The sequence below is a fragment of the Hyperoodon ampullatus genome (assembly GCF_949752795.1).
Source record: "Hyperoodon ampullatus genome assembly, chromosome: 1".
Lineage (NCBI taxonomy): Eukaryota > Metazoa > Chordata > Mammalia > Artiodactyla > Ziphiidae > Hyperoodon > Hyperoodon ampullatus.
Genome location: NC_136914.1, coordinates 116,722,189 through 116,739,435, shown reverse-complemented (window position 1 = coordinate 116,739,435; position 17,247 = coordinate 116,722,189). Strand labels below are relative to the sequence as shown.

General features: G+C 38.9%; 1 protein-coding gene across 2 annotated transcripts in view; it reads left to right on the top strand.

Annotated features, from left to right (window-relative positions):
• The window catches only part of RYR2 (ryanodine receptor 2), a gene marked incomplete at both ends in the record, with an annotated part of 724,637 nt that overhangs the window by 305,853 nt on the left and 401,537 nt on the right, over positions 1–17,247 (top strand). For both annotated transcript variants that reach the window (XM_079725493.1, XM_079725494.1), the window contains 2 exons: positions 6,441–6,540; positions 7,247–7,343. In XM_079725493.1, coding sequence (XP_079581619.1) covers positions 6,441–6,540; positions 7,247–7,343 — 197 coding nt within the window. The remainder of the gene's footprint in view (positions 1–6,440; positions 6,541–7,246; positions 7,344–17,247) is intronic.

Genomic DNA, 17,247 nt, shown 5'->3' with positions numbered 1-17,247 from the left:
TTTTGCACCCAATGAGAAGGTTATATTAATGAGGCATTGATTACCTATTTTGATATTTATGAAAGCAGATTATTATGTGAGAAACACTTGTCATGCTAAGAAAGGAGAAATAAACAAAATTAAAAAACGGTTTAATTCCCTCACTGACATTGCATTGTTTCAAAGGGAAGGGGCTAGAAATGGGAGATTGAAGAAAGAAGTTTATGCTTAATCGTTGAAGGTATTTTTTACTTTTGTGGTGAGGCCAATATCTATTTAACTTCTGTAGTAAATTATATTTTTGCTAAAGAATAATCATATGCAGAATTTCGCAGAATATTGAAATCAATGGAAGTGTGAAGGGTGTCAGTGAAAATATTCTTTCTATTTTAAGGTTGAGAAAGCAAACAAATATAAAATACGGTATTATAAACTTTACATGAATATCCACATTAAAAAAATCCCAGACATCCTAGTGGATGATGATTGAAACAAAAATCAGAAATAGAGCATCATTGCAGTTAAGCTCATGCTAGTTTATAGAAAGTGTATTCCTACTGCCTTAAATCAACATATTATTTGTGTGTAATTGATTTAGAATTAAGTACGTAGTTGGTACCCTTGGGCTCTGTGTATGTGTGTGTGTGTGTGTGTGTGTATACACACACACACACACACACACACACACTTGTTTATTGGTACGGAGCCTAAGAATGAGCCTGGGCCAATCATGTAACCTCTTCAAACCCTCAGTTTCTTCATCTGCAGTATGGGGGTAATAGCCTAGTTCACAGGGATATTAAGAGGATTGAATGCTTAATCAAGACAAGACTCTTAGCTCTATGAATGGCACATATAAAAATTGCTTAGTGAGTTGTCACTATTTACCCAGGAGATTTGTGCCTATTAAGAACTGTAGGGCTCCCCTCGTGGTGCAGTGGTTGAGAGTCTGCCTGCCGATGCAGGGGACACGGGTTCGTGCCCCGGTCCGGGAAGATCCCACATGCTGCGGAGCGGCTGGGCCCGTGAGCCATGGCCGCTGAGCCTGCGCGTCCGGAGCCTGTGCTCCGCAACGGGAGAGACCACAACAGGGAGAGGCCCGCATACCGCAAAAAGAAAAAAAAAAAAGAACTGTAGATATTTAACCAGAATAGGAGAAAGTTGGGAAGTGAGAAGTGAAGAGACAGTTACAGTTGATTTTAAATAAAAGGCTATCATGTGAAAGCCAGATTCATATTCTGAGAAGATGCTGACATGATTAAAAATAAATAAGAAATACGGCTGAAAACACATCCGTTAAAACTAACTACTAAAAATAAACATGTCCTGTCATTGACTTTGTAACTTATCATTTGTTAGTGTCTGTTGGCCTTTGATCTAATTTTTCTTCAAGGACAGTGATGGTTAAGCTACGGCTGAACTATCTAATTGTGTGTTTGCTGCTCTAATCAAGCGTACAAATATTGGGATGCTAAATTGATTAAAACTGATTGAAGGATTGATTTTCACTCTGTCCTCTGTGGAGGTGTCCTGTGGACTGTGCTGGGCTCTAGGAACCCAGGCTCTACCTAGGATGCTCCGCCCTTTTCTGCTTTATGTGATGAACCTTGTACATGATGTCTCAGGAATAAAAGGTTTTATCTCCAGAAAAGGTTGTAAGCCACTCAACCAAATAATGTCTTTTCTAATCTTGCTGTTTCATATTCTAATATGAAATGATATTCTAATCCTCTTTTCAGGAATATCTAAGAGGAAGAAAAATTCCTTTGACCTATTGGAATGACTTATTTTTTTTCTTTTAAAGGAGGCTTTATCAAAGCAGCTTAAATATAAGAGAAAGATACAATTTAAAAGAGAGGAAATATGGTCAAATAGGTATTGCTGTGAATCTCTTTCAAACTAAACAAAATAAGGTAAAGCACTCAAAATGTGTGTTAGAAAGATATAAAAATCACCATGGTATGCACAAGAGTTTTCAACCCATGGATTGGATTGCTCTCATTTGAAACATTGATTTTTGAATAATTTTCTCTGTCACCTATAGAAACGGACAGATTTTTAAAAAAATTTTTATTGGAGTATAGTTAATTTACGATGTTGTGTTAGTTTCAGGTGTATAGCATAGTGAATCAGTTATACATATACATATATCCACTCTTTTTTAGATTCTTTTCCCATATAGGTTATTACAGAGTACTGAGTAGAGTTCCCTGTGCTATACAGTAGCAGACAGATTTTTAAAATCCATGAAAACATTACCAAACAACTGTCTAAAAGTAAATTAGGAAAAGCAAAACTCCACAATCTAAAAAGTGATGAAAAATGCTTAAAAGAAAGCTATTCTAGGGCTCATAAAAATTTACTTCTCTCATACCCACCTCTGAATTTCCAATAAATGCTAGGTGTTCTGATTGCATAGTAAGTTACCGAACTCCCTCAAGTTGCTTAAAATTACTGATAGCTAAAAAGACAGTGATCATAAATATTTTCAAGCTCTTTATCGTATCAACCAATTTATTTATTTATTTATTTATTTATTTTTAACATCTTTATTGGAGTATAATTGCTTTACAATGGTGTGTTAGTTTCTGCTTTATAACAGAGTGAATTAGTTATACATATGTCCCCATATCTCTTCCCTCTTGCGTCTCCCTCCCTCCCACCCTCCCTATCCCACCCCTCTAGGTGGTCACAAACCACTGAGCTGATCTCCCTGTGCTATGTGGCTGCTTCCCACTAGCTATCTATTTTACGTTTGGTAGTGTATATATGTCCATACCACTCTCTCACTTTATCACGGCTTACCCTTCCCCCTCCCCATATCCTCAAGTCCATGCTCCAGTAGGTCTGTGTCTTATTCCCGTCTTACCCCTAGGTTCTTCATGACCTTTTTTTTCCCCTTTTTTTTCCTTAGATTCCATCCAATTTATTTTTTATTTATTTACCTTGAGCCTTTTTTTTTTCTCTCTGTGGCTCAGGTGATGGAATCATAGACTGTTCCATTTGGAAAGAGCATCTATTCTGTGTCCCTCGTTTTTTTCTCAGAATAAAAAAGTGAATTCTGAGGGGGTGATATATCTTGTTTACTTGTGTTCCCTGTCACTGGAGGATCATTTTTCTAGTGTGTTGCATCACCAGGGTCAAGTGCCTGACACTTAATATGAGAGAAATAAATGAGTGAATAAATGCATCAGATAAGGGTTGAATTCGGATATTCTTAGAAATTCTTGTGCCTTGGACCTTTCGGACAGTCGGAGAAAGCTTACTGACTCTTTGTTTCATTATCTTTTAAAATGCATAAAATATATACACTGGATTACAAAGGAAACTACAAGTATCAAAGTGGAGTCCAGGTTGAGAACTCCTGGGAGGTGATTTATAATAATATCTTTTCTATTCCTGAGATTTTGTGCTTCTATCATATTACATGTTACTCAAAATATGCTTCTTGAACCAGTGGCCTTGGTTGGCCCCCCTTCACACCTCCTGAATTCAAATTTGCCTTTTTTTGACAAGATCCTCAGGTGATCTGTGTGTCCATGAGAACTTGAGCGTCACTAACATGAGAATCAAGGTGATAGGAGAGAGCAGATCACTCTCCAAAGTGCCTGCAGTGCTCCTGGCGGGCGTGTAAATTGTAGAGCAGTTACATATTTCAGCCTAAGGCCAGCTTTGCTTTCAACCTCTGACAACATCTGTTTTGGCTCTAAGGATAACCCATCTTAGTTAGTGTCAGTAACTGAAATTGTTACTGCATTCTGAATATTTAATATCACAAGCCTGTGTGGTTCTTACTCAGATTTCCCTTTGTTGCTTAAGCGGCAAAATTAAATAGAAGCATCCAAAATAGTTATGCCTAGAGAATATTTTCTTGAGAAGAGTGGACATGATTTAGATAACTTTAAATGGTGTAATATGATCTTAAGGACATTTTTTTTTTTTACTTTCTCCAACAGACTGAAATTTTCCTTTTTTTATGGTTTTATTTATTGTGTACCTTTAGGCTTAGATATGATTTGAAGATTGCATTTTTGTCCTCCCCCAACCCCGACTGTTTTTTCACTTCAGTAGCTCCTTATTGCCTATAAGGTCCTTGATCTGACACCTGCTTTGTCTGCAGGCCTATCTCTCACTCTCTTTCTAAGTATATGCTGTAAGCCCCAAAGAGGAAACTCTCTGCTGAGCTGTATGTTCCCTTATCTCTGCCCCTTTGGGTACCATTTCCCTTATTAGAGCCTACAGCACCAAAAAAGCCCAGGCCACTTCTGATTACGAGGTTTCTGGTGTATTAAGAATGAGAATCTCTAAAGTAGTTTATAAAAGTTTTGGTATTTTTAAAAAAATACTTACACTTAGAGCATTAACGTTATTAATACACATACGCAAATTCAGCGTATGTACAAAATTTTGGAGACAGCATCTCTTAAGTATATAAATGTGACGCTCAGGCCAAGTGATCCTACTGGCTCTTCAAATGCCTCGTCCCACATGGAACCCTCTCTCCTGTGGAAATACCACCTGTCCTCAAGGCCCAGGACAATGAACTCTGTTCCAGTTAGGCTGGTCCAAGTGTTCTTTTCTCTCAATTCCTGTAGCACTTTGATTACAATTCAGCTAACATTTTCAAAACACTGACTCACAGCATTTTGTGGATATATTTTACTTACCTTTCTAGCTTATGAGCACCCTCATGGTGGGGAATGTGTTCTATTAATGTTTAGCACAATGCTTTATACATAGTGTATTCAATGAACAAGGATGAACAAATCTATTTATCGTAATATGGCATGAGCTTTCACTTGAATTCAAAAGTAAAAATATAAGCATTGGTATTTTGAATCGTCTTCTGATGGTTTGATAAAATCCATATGGTTTTACAGGTTTCTTTCTTTTTTTTTTTTTGTTTGGTGTGTATGTGCTGTTAGTTTGGCTCAGGTCATTGAAATAGGAACATTTATGGAATAACTTAAAATATTTTTTTAAAGTTTACACTTTGATTGTAAAGGTTTGGTTCACTTCTGCACATACTTCTTTATTGAGTAACCCTGCTAGATGCTAGGGATACAGTTGTGAGCCTGTGTCAGCATACAAGAGGGAGAATGAAAAATACACTAAATGATCACATTGTGATAAGGGCTATGAAGGAAAATATATTTTTCTTGTTTGTGGAAGCAGATGGCATATGATTTATTTGTAAATAGTTAAAGAATTTTAATATATTAGGGAAGGAATTAATTCAGTAAAGACATCTTAGCTGGATTTTTGTATAAGAATGACAGGTCCAGGTAGAAAGGAGGTTGTACAAAGACAGACAGCTGGTTGAGATGGGAGAGGGATAAGAGCAGGTTATTGCTAAACCTGAAACATCCACTTTGAATCTTATTGATTGGAAAATTGCTGATAAGATAATTACATACATGTCAAATGTCACAAATTTCTCAGGTTTTGTTTTTAAGAGAAAGAAAATGAAATGCCTACCTATGCTGGTGACTTGAGATTAGTATATTTAGGCAGAAGAGACCTTTGGCTGTTGAAAGGCTTGTGGCATATGCCAGTGTGACTCTGCATGCTGTGACTGCTGTTTGTCTAACTAGGAAGGTCAGATATCTGGGGAAGTTCTAGTGCAATTGAAGTCTTTAAAAGCTTAGGCTGTCATCAGCATTGGAAAGTGTTCCAGGAAAATTATAGGAATATTGGTGATGTTGACTCAGATGACTCCAAGAAAAAAAGTGGTTGTTCTTTGCATGTTTGAAATTCTAGCAGCAGCCAGGTAATGGTTAGTGAAATAAGCAAGTCATTTGTCTGTACTCATAATTTTGTTTTTCTTTACTTATTATTTCAGAACTCATCAATTATGGCTCTCAAAGATGTGAAATATGATGTTTTTTTAATACACTTGACTTAAGAAGGAACATCTGAAATTTGTAATGTCTGAATTTTGAAGGACATGTATTGTCTTGGTTTTTGATACCTATTAGGAAATATTGCCATCTAATGGCTATTACATCAGATTGTAGATAAAAGTTCCTAAAGGACCCCATGAAACTAACACATTAGTCCAGTAGGTTTAACCTACTTCATTGTCAACACACTGTCACAGTGTGATATGTAAAAACTTAATTATAATTTTAATGGTAAGGGCCTACTATCTGTACAAATTTGCCCATCAATAAGCCTTTAAAACAAAATAGTCTGTTTTCACAAATAAATTTATTTTATTTGTGTTTTCAGATTAGTGGCTTAAGTAGTAACTCTTAGAAGGAAGCTGAAAAATACCTAAAGTCAAATATAAACTCTAATTTTTTTCCTACTAGTCTCTTCATTTTTGAGTGACAGGATTGCAACAGAGGCTCTCTGTGGACAGTCCCACGTTGGCAGAGTTCAACTTGAGTTGCCAGAAGCACTTCGTGTTGAGACTTACCCAGAGCCTGTAGTGATGCCTTCTTTTGCTTCTAATGCAGCACTTGTCTTATGGCAACGGCAGCTTGCACGTGGACGCCGCTTTCCAGCAGACCCTCTGGAGCGTGGCCCCAATCAGCTCAGGAAGTGAAGCAGCCCAAGGTAAGAACTCCACTTCCATTAGGGAGCTGGTCCCTGATGCAGAGTTGGCAGTCATCTTTGGGATTGTGAAAATGAGTAGATTAATTAGAGCTGTTTGTGTCAAAATATTCTGTAATGCAGATACATAACATTTAAGAAACTCATTTGAATTGCTATTTAAAAGTGAAGTTTGTGTTAAGGTTTATCTCCTCTTATTTTTATGCTATCGTCAGCTTTAGCTTATTTTTGTGTGTGTTTTACATGCTAGCTTTCTAGGGGTTATTTTCTCCAGTGTTTTGGCCTCAGGGTATTGCTTAGTTAGGCAACTGTCAAGATTTCTCATCTTCCAGGGCGCGTGACTTAGAACTGGATCACAGCAGTGCTTGTACATCAGGGTTTTCCCAGGAAATATCTGTGTGTTCTGGTTGTTCTCACTTATGTAAGTTCAAATCGGAGCCTATCCAGGCTTGCATGTTTAGTGGAGGGTTTTATGAGGCTGAGGTCATGTATAATAGTGGGAACATCACTAACTGGGGGACTTGGGAACCCAGGGCTCAGAGGTGGCAGGCAGGTGGCACCATCCATCTCTGATTTTGACCAGGTACTTAAGCCTTGCTGGACTTCTGTGTCTCTGTCTATGAAAATAGGAGATTGGAGCCGATGATCTGTTCAGCTGTCAACATGTGATGATGACAGTTCAAACGTGACTGCATTTCAATCCTTCTAGGGTATCTGATTGGTGGTGACGTCCTCAGGTTGCTTCATGGACACATGGATGAATGCCTCACGGTCCCTTCAGGAGAACACGGTGAAGAGCAGCGAAGGTTGGTACCTGAGCCCAGTGCCTTGAGCCTTGCATTTTCTTGTTTTGATATAAGTTTTGTAAATTAAGGATTTGTTAGTTCAGGCCATTAGCATAGGAGAAAGTGGGCCACTATCATTCATCTGTCCACTGAAGTGATCCATTGCTGGCCTCCTCTGAAGTAGTTTTTTTCTCACGTACGGTTTTGACTACCTATGAATAGAGTTGCAGAAAATTCTTGTATAATTAAAACATGGTGAGAAGCAGTGAATACAATAAACTGAGTGGGAGGAATGAACACATTCACCTACTTAAAACTTCGTGAAATGTTCATTCGTTTTGATGAATCCTCTTTCTGGAATGTTTAGTCTCCAGTTCAGTTTTAGACTTGTCAAATTGCCCAAAGGTTTAGGACCCTTTTCTGTTACCTCTCATTTACTGAGATAGATGATAAAATTGAGCACTTTCCCAAATATTTTATGTGATTTTAATACCTCTCCTATGTTAATATTATTTGGCATTGGGCCAAGATGGCAGTAGCCTGGATCATGGGGAAAAGTGCACAAATAATACAAAACCATAAAAATATTGAGGGTGATTTGAATGTTCCATTTTGCCTCACAAGTTAATGGATGAATATGGTAAGTGGAATGCATAAATAAGCGATTATTGTGAGAGAAGGCGTGATCCGGGTGATTTATTACGTGGCTTTAAGTCTTTTAGTGGAGGTTTCTCGTAATATTAGCATATCCCTTAGATAACTATTATTGATAAATATTTATTTTTGTAATTTAAAGAAAGATACAGAGAACATTTAGAAAGTTAATAGTTCTTTAATTAGCTGTTTAACCTTGGGAAAAGTCACTGTGAGACCTGGGTACTAGTCTTACCTCTCCCCAGGTAGACCTAGCTTATGGTGAAGCATGAAATGCAGAGCCTCAAAAAATTCCCTAAATGAAAAGTGCTGCTTTTAGTAGGTTAGGAAGAAGATGTTAATGGTGTGTTGATAGGGTTTATATAAAAGATGAGAGGGAATTCAAAAGACGGTTTATTTGAGGAATTAATTCAGAAGATTCATCCCTCAGAAGACTCAGAGGGGATGCAGTGTACAATGGGAATTGCAGTTATTCCCGAGTGATGAGGGGCAGGATGGAAGAAGCATGGAAACTAGACAGGAGGGAGTAGTTTGGTCAGCTTTTTTTTTTTTTTGCGGTACGCGGGCCTCTCACTGCTGCGGCCTCTCCCGTTGCAGAGCACAGGCTCCGGACGCGCAGGCTCAGCGCCCATGGCTCACGGGCCCAGCCGCTCCGCGGCACGTGGGATCTTCCCGGACAGGGGCACAAACCCATGTCCCCTGCATCGGCAGGCGGACTCTCAACCACTGCGCCACCAGGGAAGCCCAGTTTGTTCAGCTTTTGAAGTCTCCTTAGTGCCATTCCCACGGGTTGGCTTTTACCCTGAGATAGTTGGGAAGGAGTGTGTGGGGAGGGGTGACGTGGTCAGAGCTCTTTGAAAAGAGTGTCTCTGACAAACAAGAAGAACTTAGATCGGAGGTGGAGAGATTCTGGAGCAGGGAAACCAACTCGGAGAAGGCTGATGAAGTCATTCATGTGAGAGAAATGGAGAAGCTTATCCTAGAGAGTGGCTGTTAGAATAGGACAGCCTGGCCCAGAAACATTTCAGGTCAGATTAACTCGTTTAAGGATGAACTCTATGTGGTTGGTGAGAGAATGTATCAGATTTAAGGGCGAGAAACTCCCTAGAGTTTCTGACTCTAGGGAAGAGAGATGGTGTTAAAGATTGTGGGAGATGGACAGATTTGATACAAAGGACCGAGTGAGATTTTGGACACTGGTGAGTACAGAGGGTCTATGGGAAATAAAATAAAGGGTTTATGGGAAATTGGAATTTTTGAGTCTTTAACTTAGACAAAGCTTGGGTTGGATATAAAACACAAGTGCACAGGTGGTAGTTGAAAGAATGGGAGCCCTAGGTAGAGAGGGAGGAACAGTGACTAGAGTGTTATGTTTAGCAACTTGGGCATTGCTTTAAAAGGCTGCAAAGCCTTGGAATAGACTAACTAGAGAGGAGGCTGAGGATGGAATCCTAGATAAGTCTGATATTTAGGACACTGACAGGTGAAGGAAAGGCACAAGAGAGGCAGAATGGTGGTTAAGTGGAGAGCCAGGGAAATTAGTTATGGAACCCAAAGGAGGCTTGGGGTGTAGGTGTGTTCAATGATATAATATCATCATAGAGACTTAGGAGCAAAACGAGGTTGTGCCATAGCCTTTTGGATCTTTAGTCTCTGACTTGTTAAATGAAACACTTGAAACAAAGTGATTCTTTGAGCCCGTCTGCTCTTTCTACGGACACTGTAGAGATTTGTAATTAAGAGAATGGGCTGTAGACCTGGGTTTGGGCCTCGCCTCTGCCACAAATAGTTGTGTGACTTGTGTGACTTAATTTCTTTAAACCTGATTTTTCTCCTCTGTGAAATGCGGCTTAAATGTTAGCTGTTACTTCATGGGATTATTGTGAAGGTTCAGTAGGAAAATGCATGTAAAACCTTGATGCATATTAAGAGATCAACAAATGTATTATCGTTGTTGTTATCTTATCACTATTGTTTAGACAGAAGAGCAGCATTTAGTCAGATATGGAAACGTTTGAGGGACCCTGGGCATGCGGGTGAAAGTATGGTAGAGCCTAGATTTTAGGGGAAGAGACGCTAAACTATATCAAAGAAAACCCTCTTCTGTTTTGAAATGAATGTGGTAGGTGAGTGGTGGGGAAGGGCTCCTCCTTCTTGCTAAGCTTTAGAAGCGAGGAATGGATGAGCATAGTTTTTAACAGTTGGGTGTTTTCATTTCCAAATGAGAATATCCAGCGTCGGATAGATCCCAGATTTCTTGGACTAAGCTCGCGGGCAGTGACTGCAGTTTTCCACCTCTCCTGCACATTAGAGAGTCTGTATGTTAAAGAGGGGTTTTATTAAACATGATACTTATAGAGCAGATTTCCTGCTAATTGGTTTTTTTTGGGGGGATGCCTTTTATTTATTTTTTTAATTTTTATTTTATATTGGAGTATAGTTGATTTTCAATGTTGTGTTAGTTTCAGGTGTACAACAAAGTGAATCAGTTATACATATACATATATCTATTCTTTTTCAGATTCTTTTCCCATATAGGTTATTGCAGAATATTGAGTGGAGTTCCCTGTGCTCTACAGTAGGCCCTTGTTGGTTATCTATGTTATATATAGTAGTGTGTGTATGTTAAGCTCAACCTCCTAATTTATCCTTCCCTGCCATCTTTCCCCTTTGGTAACCATAAGTTTGTTTCCTAAGTCTGTGAGTCTCTTTCTGTTTTGTAAATAAGTTCATTTGTGTCATTTTTGTAGAGTCCACATGTAAGTGATAGCATACAGTATTTGTCTTTCTCTGTCTGACTTAACTTCGCTTAGTATGATCATCTCTCCTGCTGGTTATTATTACATTGCTGTAGTTCTTTACATTGCTGGTTATCGCAGAGAAAACTAGGGGAAATGTCAAAGACATTTTGGTATTGTTCTGGGTCTGCTTTCCCATTGCATGCATGTTGCAGGCTGCTCCCGCCCCCACTCCTGTATTATTCTTGATTTAATGTTATTCATTTCTGTGTCAAATTAATCTCAGTATGTATTCAGATCAACACATTGCAGCTCTTTCTAGGTAGTGATGTCAGTAAGAACACATCCTTAGTGCCCCCTTGTATGGCGTGTTTACATGGGTGAAATTAGATTAAAATGGATGTCAGACTTGACATGCCTCATGACATCCCTCTCTCCCTCATGACTTGAGGGAGAAAGTGAGTCAGAAATAGGCAGCAGGAGCCTGAGGGATGTTGCTTAAGACTGAAAGTTATCTATGTCTTGATTACACAGTGAGATTGAACAATTTTTTGCATGTAACGATAAAAGTAATTCCTTAAATTTTACATTTATAGAGCCCTTTATTCTTTCAAGTCTTCTTAATATCAGTGTGTAGAAATTTCTTTATCTTCCCCTGTCCTCATGCTAAGTCACTTCAATGTCTTACAGAACGAGGGGAAGGCAAAGGACTGTACAGCCAGGAGGCAGCCTTTCTTTAATTGATGTGAATCTGTATTGGGGGAAAAACGCATAGTGATAACCTTAAAAATGTATTCTGATTCATTTTTTAAAAAGAAGTAAAAATAATTTGACTTTTTTTTTTTTTGGTCTAGCCTTGTCATATATAAAGATTTCTTTTAACTCATAATTCTTCACTGTAATTATGATCTGGCTACACTCAATTATATTCTGTTATTAAAGTTAAATAACTAAAGTCAAATCAGGTTTGTTACAAGAAGTAGTGGAATTGATTAAGGAGATGGCCAGAAGTGACAGTTGCTTCTGAGTAATTTAGGACCATTTTGGTCGTAAATGCTGGGTTAGTAAGTGGATTTGTCAATCTGCTCATGCCTCCTTCCCATGACAAGTTTTGAATATACATAATAGAACTGTAATTGTAGCAGTTGAAAATGCAGTTCAACGATGGGTACTGTAGTTCTAGATACCGATGCAGTGATCTTTTATTATTATTATTTTATAATCTATTTTATGGAAGTATAGTTGATTTACAGTGTTGTGTTCATTTCTGCTGTACAGCACAGTGACTCCGTTATACATATATACACATTCTTTTTCATATTCTTTTCCATTATGGTTTATCGCAGGATGTTGAATATAGTTCCCTGTGCTCTACAGTAGGACCTTGTTGTTTATCCATCCTACAGATAATAGTTTGCATCTGCTAATCCCAAACTCCCACTCCATCCCTCCCCACCATCCCCACCCACCCTTGGCAACCACAAGTCTGTTCTCTCTCTGATGGAGTGATCTTTAACTTCCTCTTCACACTTAGATTTGTATATGTATGTGGTTTCCTGTGCATCTCATGGGAGTGTTAACCAGACCCCCAGAATGAAGAGCATATATTGTCCCATTCACTGAAGTGGAATTGAATTGGAGAATGAAGCCTACCAAAGTTAAATTAAACATATATTTTCCCCACACTTCCTGCTCATGTTGCTTTTACGGATTGAATTCTGACATGTTTGTGAAGTAAAGCATCACTATGGTTTTACTTTAAATTTCTTGAGATTTTTCCAGAAAGATGTGTGACTCTAAAATTACCAGTATACAACTGGTCTAAACAACAATAAAAGTCGTAAAATCATCATCTATAGACGTTGTAAGCAGGCGGGGGAAAGGGAGAAATGCACGGAACGTTAACTGTAGAATTGTAATTTCTTTGTTCTTTCTCAAACTTTTCAAATAGTGAGATGGGATAAATTAAGGAGAAACAAGTTCTGCTACTTGGCAAGAGATCTGTTGGATGCCACACAGCTTTTAAATTATTGCTTTAAAAAAAGATTTCATTCTGGAGCCTTGAAATTTGATTATCAGTTTTCATTTCAAGCATGAAGTCTTTTATATGGGGAATGTTTTCTGTTCTAGATTCTGTCTCTGGATTGCACCTTATTACTTCCATCCATTTTTATGTGAATACAATAAAATGTCAACAAAGGCATTTACTTTATGTGCACACATGCTTACTAATGGATTAAATATGCACTACCTGAATTAAGTATGTCATACTTTTAAATTAATAAGTTTTAAGAAAGATGAGTTAGGGGAGTGTTATTCAGAATTATTATGTGAGATCTCTGATGTGGAAACCGGTATTAAGGGAACGTTTTTTGAAAAGCATTATTTGTATGTTAAAACAGTTTTTACCACATAGCTCATAGGTAATTTTATTCATTTAATAAAAATCTGTGGAATGACCACCGTGTTCTGGGTGCTGGGGTTGTTAGTATCTAAAAAAGATACAAAGTCTCTTTTCTCAAGGAGTTTACATTCTAGTGGGGATATGTAACAATAAAAACTTAAATATGCTTGTTTATAAACGCACACACATACCCATGCATGCATAGATAAAATACACCTGATGGTGTGTGTGTCTGTGTGTGTGTGCGTGTATGAGAGAGAGAGAGAGAGAGAGAGCGTAAGCAGGCTTGAGTGTGGATAGAGAAGTTGTCCTGTTTCCATCTTACCAGGCATTACTCTCGGCATATACTTGCTCTGTCTTGTTCCTTTCAAACTCAGGACCATTAAGTCATTGTTTCTGACAGTGTCTGGAAATAAATGTTACATCTGCTTTCCAGAATGTGACTCAGCAGGCAAAAGCCATGCCGTATGTATGCATGACAATATTTTTGCCTTCATGCCCCTTTTAATATTATGATTCAGTGAGCTTTACTTGTGAATAATTGATAAGGCATGAGATGCGTTTGATCTAATGAATTAAGTGTCTCTCAGTCTGGCTTAGAAGGAGAGGCATGGTTTATGTCTACGTACACAATTGGATGACTAATACCCCGCAGGGTTTGTATGCCGTCAGTCACCTACCTCGGCTCAAGCTTCTGAAGCTGTGCTGTTTTGCTCCAAAACGGTCAAGTTTGGGTTATATAAGAATTTTCTTCCTTCTCTTCATGTCCTGTTTATACCTCTGTAGCCTGCATCTGGGGATAGGACAGATTTCCCAAATAGTTTTGCTAGAAGAATAAGCACGTGAAGGAGAGCTATTTTTTTCTTCTTTGCCTCTTCTCCCTGGAGAGAGATGCAGTCTTTCCCCTGAACCTAACCTCCCTGCTGATTGCAGAGAGCACCCTGGCCTTGCTTCAGCCTGTCATTATTTAGCAGCCTGACTTGGTCGAGAGCCACACTCTCAAGGAACGACTGGGCTAGAAGGCACTGTTTTCCAAAATACAAGCTTTGAAGGCAAAGGATTAAAAATATTCACAGAAATTGGAGCCACTGGATAAGAGTAAAAATGAAAAAAAACAATTGAGGTGTCGGATGCACTGAAAGTGAGTGACTGGCAAGAGACAATAGATTAAAAATCAACACTGAGAGAAACCTCCCAGTTATTTTCTCAGTGAAAATTTAAGACCGTTTTTACTGGTCCACGTTTAGTTTCTTAACTTAATCTAGGTGTAAGCAATATCTTTCAGGAAGAAAAGAAAAGCTTCCTCTTTTTTTTAATTTCCAAATTCCTTTGTGGTTGTGTTATATTCCGTACGGAGTGAGAAGTAAAAGTAGCAAATGTTTGTTGTTGTTTTTCTGCTCTAGTCCTATTTATATGACTGTTTAATATGGATTCGGAGTGTAAGGATGTTATTGTTTTTAATCCACGATTATTCATTTATATTTTATGCAGACGTGACATCTCAAAACATACTGATCTTGGGTGGCCTCGGCCTGCAGCGGCTTGAAGCAGGATTTCAGTTCCCGGCCAGAGATTGAGGTTGCGCAGAGCGCTGAATCCTAATCACTAGACCACCAGGGACCAGTGGCCAGTGACGAGGCCCTGGCCCATCAGCTGCGTAGAAATGAATTTCCACATAGAGGTGGAAAGCAGTGAAGCAAGTAAAGTGTTTATTAGGAGGAAAAAGAGTACAGTACGTGTGGATAGACACACGGGTGGGCTCAGGGAGAGAGAGTCGCACCCTTGTGGTAGTTTGAATCACTGTTATGGGACATTTCTTCCAGATTTCCTTTGACCAGTCATCTTTCTTTGCCTGGTTCTGAGTCCGTATTTGGTCTACCTCAGGGTCCTCCTCTGTGTGCGTGCACATCTCTCAGCCAAGATGGATTCTAGCAAAGAGGCCTATGGGTAGTTGGCATCACTTACTGTGGGGTGGCGCCGCTTCCCTTTTTGACCTCCAAGGAGCCTTTCTGTGCATGTGTAGTCAGGAAGGTCTCCTTGACTTTGAGGATGAGGATTATGTGGTCTTTTATCTGGGCAGGGCCCAGCCTCCTCTATCATCCTGCTTTTATGGAGTTTCTGCTGTTACGGAGTTTCTGTCCACAAGGGAGAAACTGCTCAGCCTGAGGCCCATCCATGTCCTGTCTCAATACCTGTTTCTCTTTGTGCAGCAACTTGAATAGAAATATCACAAACTCAGTCCTGAGTAAATACGTGATGCTTCTCTAAGTGTTGTATAGGCGTATACTTTTGATTTCTCTGTTACTATGAAGAGGTTCCTGGGAGCTTGCCTGGGGCTTAGGTGCTCAGCCAAACACTCTCTTAGGCCCTTACGTAGTAGACTGGTGTGCAAGCAGAAATTCTACTGAGAAAAGGTGTAAACTGAAACACTTAAAATTTCTCTCTGCAATAATCTTTTAATCCTGGGTCTATTTTTCAATTCCTTTAATGCTTATTGAGGGCTTGTTTGTTCTAGGCATTTTGATGTGTGCTGGCTATAAAAAAATGAGATTGTAGAAAACGTATCTTACTATTCTACCCATTGAGGAGGATTAGACAAGGAGGAATCTGTGCTGACCTTTGATTTTGAGGTGGTATTTTCGCCAGCCTGTAAGGTAGTAGAACAAGCTTCTCTTCCCCATAATTGTTTTGAACCTGCCATTCAGTATCAACTCTCAATGGAAATTGTGTGTGAGTAATTTTTCTGTTTTTCAAAGGATTCATAGGTGAATCCTCAACATCCAGGGTCTGGTAATACATTACCACACAGAACTTAATTTGGTTGAGGACGTGTTGGTAGTAGAATCGTCTGTGTCTTTAACTGCCCCAGGTAAATGGCATATATCACGTACTGCCATTTTTTATCTTTACTGGTGTGTGTGTTCATCTGTTCTGTTTAGTTTTCAGCCAGGATTGTATCATTCATTTTTGTACCCCTTTCATAGAGTGACAAATATATGGGAATCTGCATACAAATGCTGATTGTTTTGTGTTTGTGAAAGAAATTAATGGAGAAAAAAAAGTCATGCACTTCCCTGTAGGTTGTTTAAGGAGAGCAGTGGGATGCATGCCTTGAGAACCGCTCTGGTTAATTCAGATGGGTTTGAGGTCCCCGTTTGTAGGATTTCAGTGACTCCTAAAAGATGATTGTCTGCTTGCAATTCCAGGAGGGAAGAAACCAGCCGACCAACCTGAATGAACAGAACACTATTTTGAGGCCTATAAGTCCCACATCCTTGGCTTAGAGCCTTCTCTATTGGAAGCATCTTGACTTCATGTCACTCCACAGGGAAGAATCCCTATTTCTACAGCAGGAATCTGAGCCTTGAAGACAGTGATTTAAACAAACTGGGGGTGGTTTGTGGATATTTTGACAGTATGATGTATGTTATAGATTTTTTTCAGAGAAAACTCACATACTTGCCAGCATGCAAAACTTTTGCCTGCGAGGTAATTTTCGTGATGTTAACGTATGTTTTCTCCCAGTATTTTTCCCCACTTAAGCAGCTAGCAGTCCCAGTGCACTTTTCTCCTCAGGGGAGGTTTGAGAGTTGGCAGAAAGCTTAACTTTTCTAGATGGCGCTTCCCTTCCTGACTTTTATTCCCTAAAGACTAAGTCCAAGGAGGTTGTTAGGCTTAGTGTCTTGCACACAGGGAGAGAGAGATTCCCTCTGACAGAGAAAGAAGAGAAGAAAGGATTTTGCCACAGACTCAGAAGACACTCACATGGAGCAAATGGATGACCATAAGGCAAAAATATATGAACCACAGCCCAAACCTCACACTTCATATGAAATCTAATTCAAATGGATCATGGGCTTAAATGTAAAACATAAAACTATAAAACATTTAGGAAAAGATCTTTGAGATCATAGTTTATAACTTGACATCAAAAACATGTCCATGAAAGGAAAACATCAATAAATTGATCTCCTGAAAATGAGAAAATTTTATTCTGTAAAAGTCCCTGTGAAGAGGATGAAAAGATAAGTTATAGACTGGCCAAAGATATTTGCAAATCATATGTCCAACAAAGGACAAATAATCTGAAAATACAGAAAGAACTCTCAAAGCTCAACAGTAACAGACA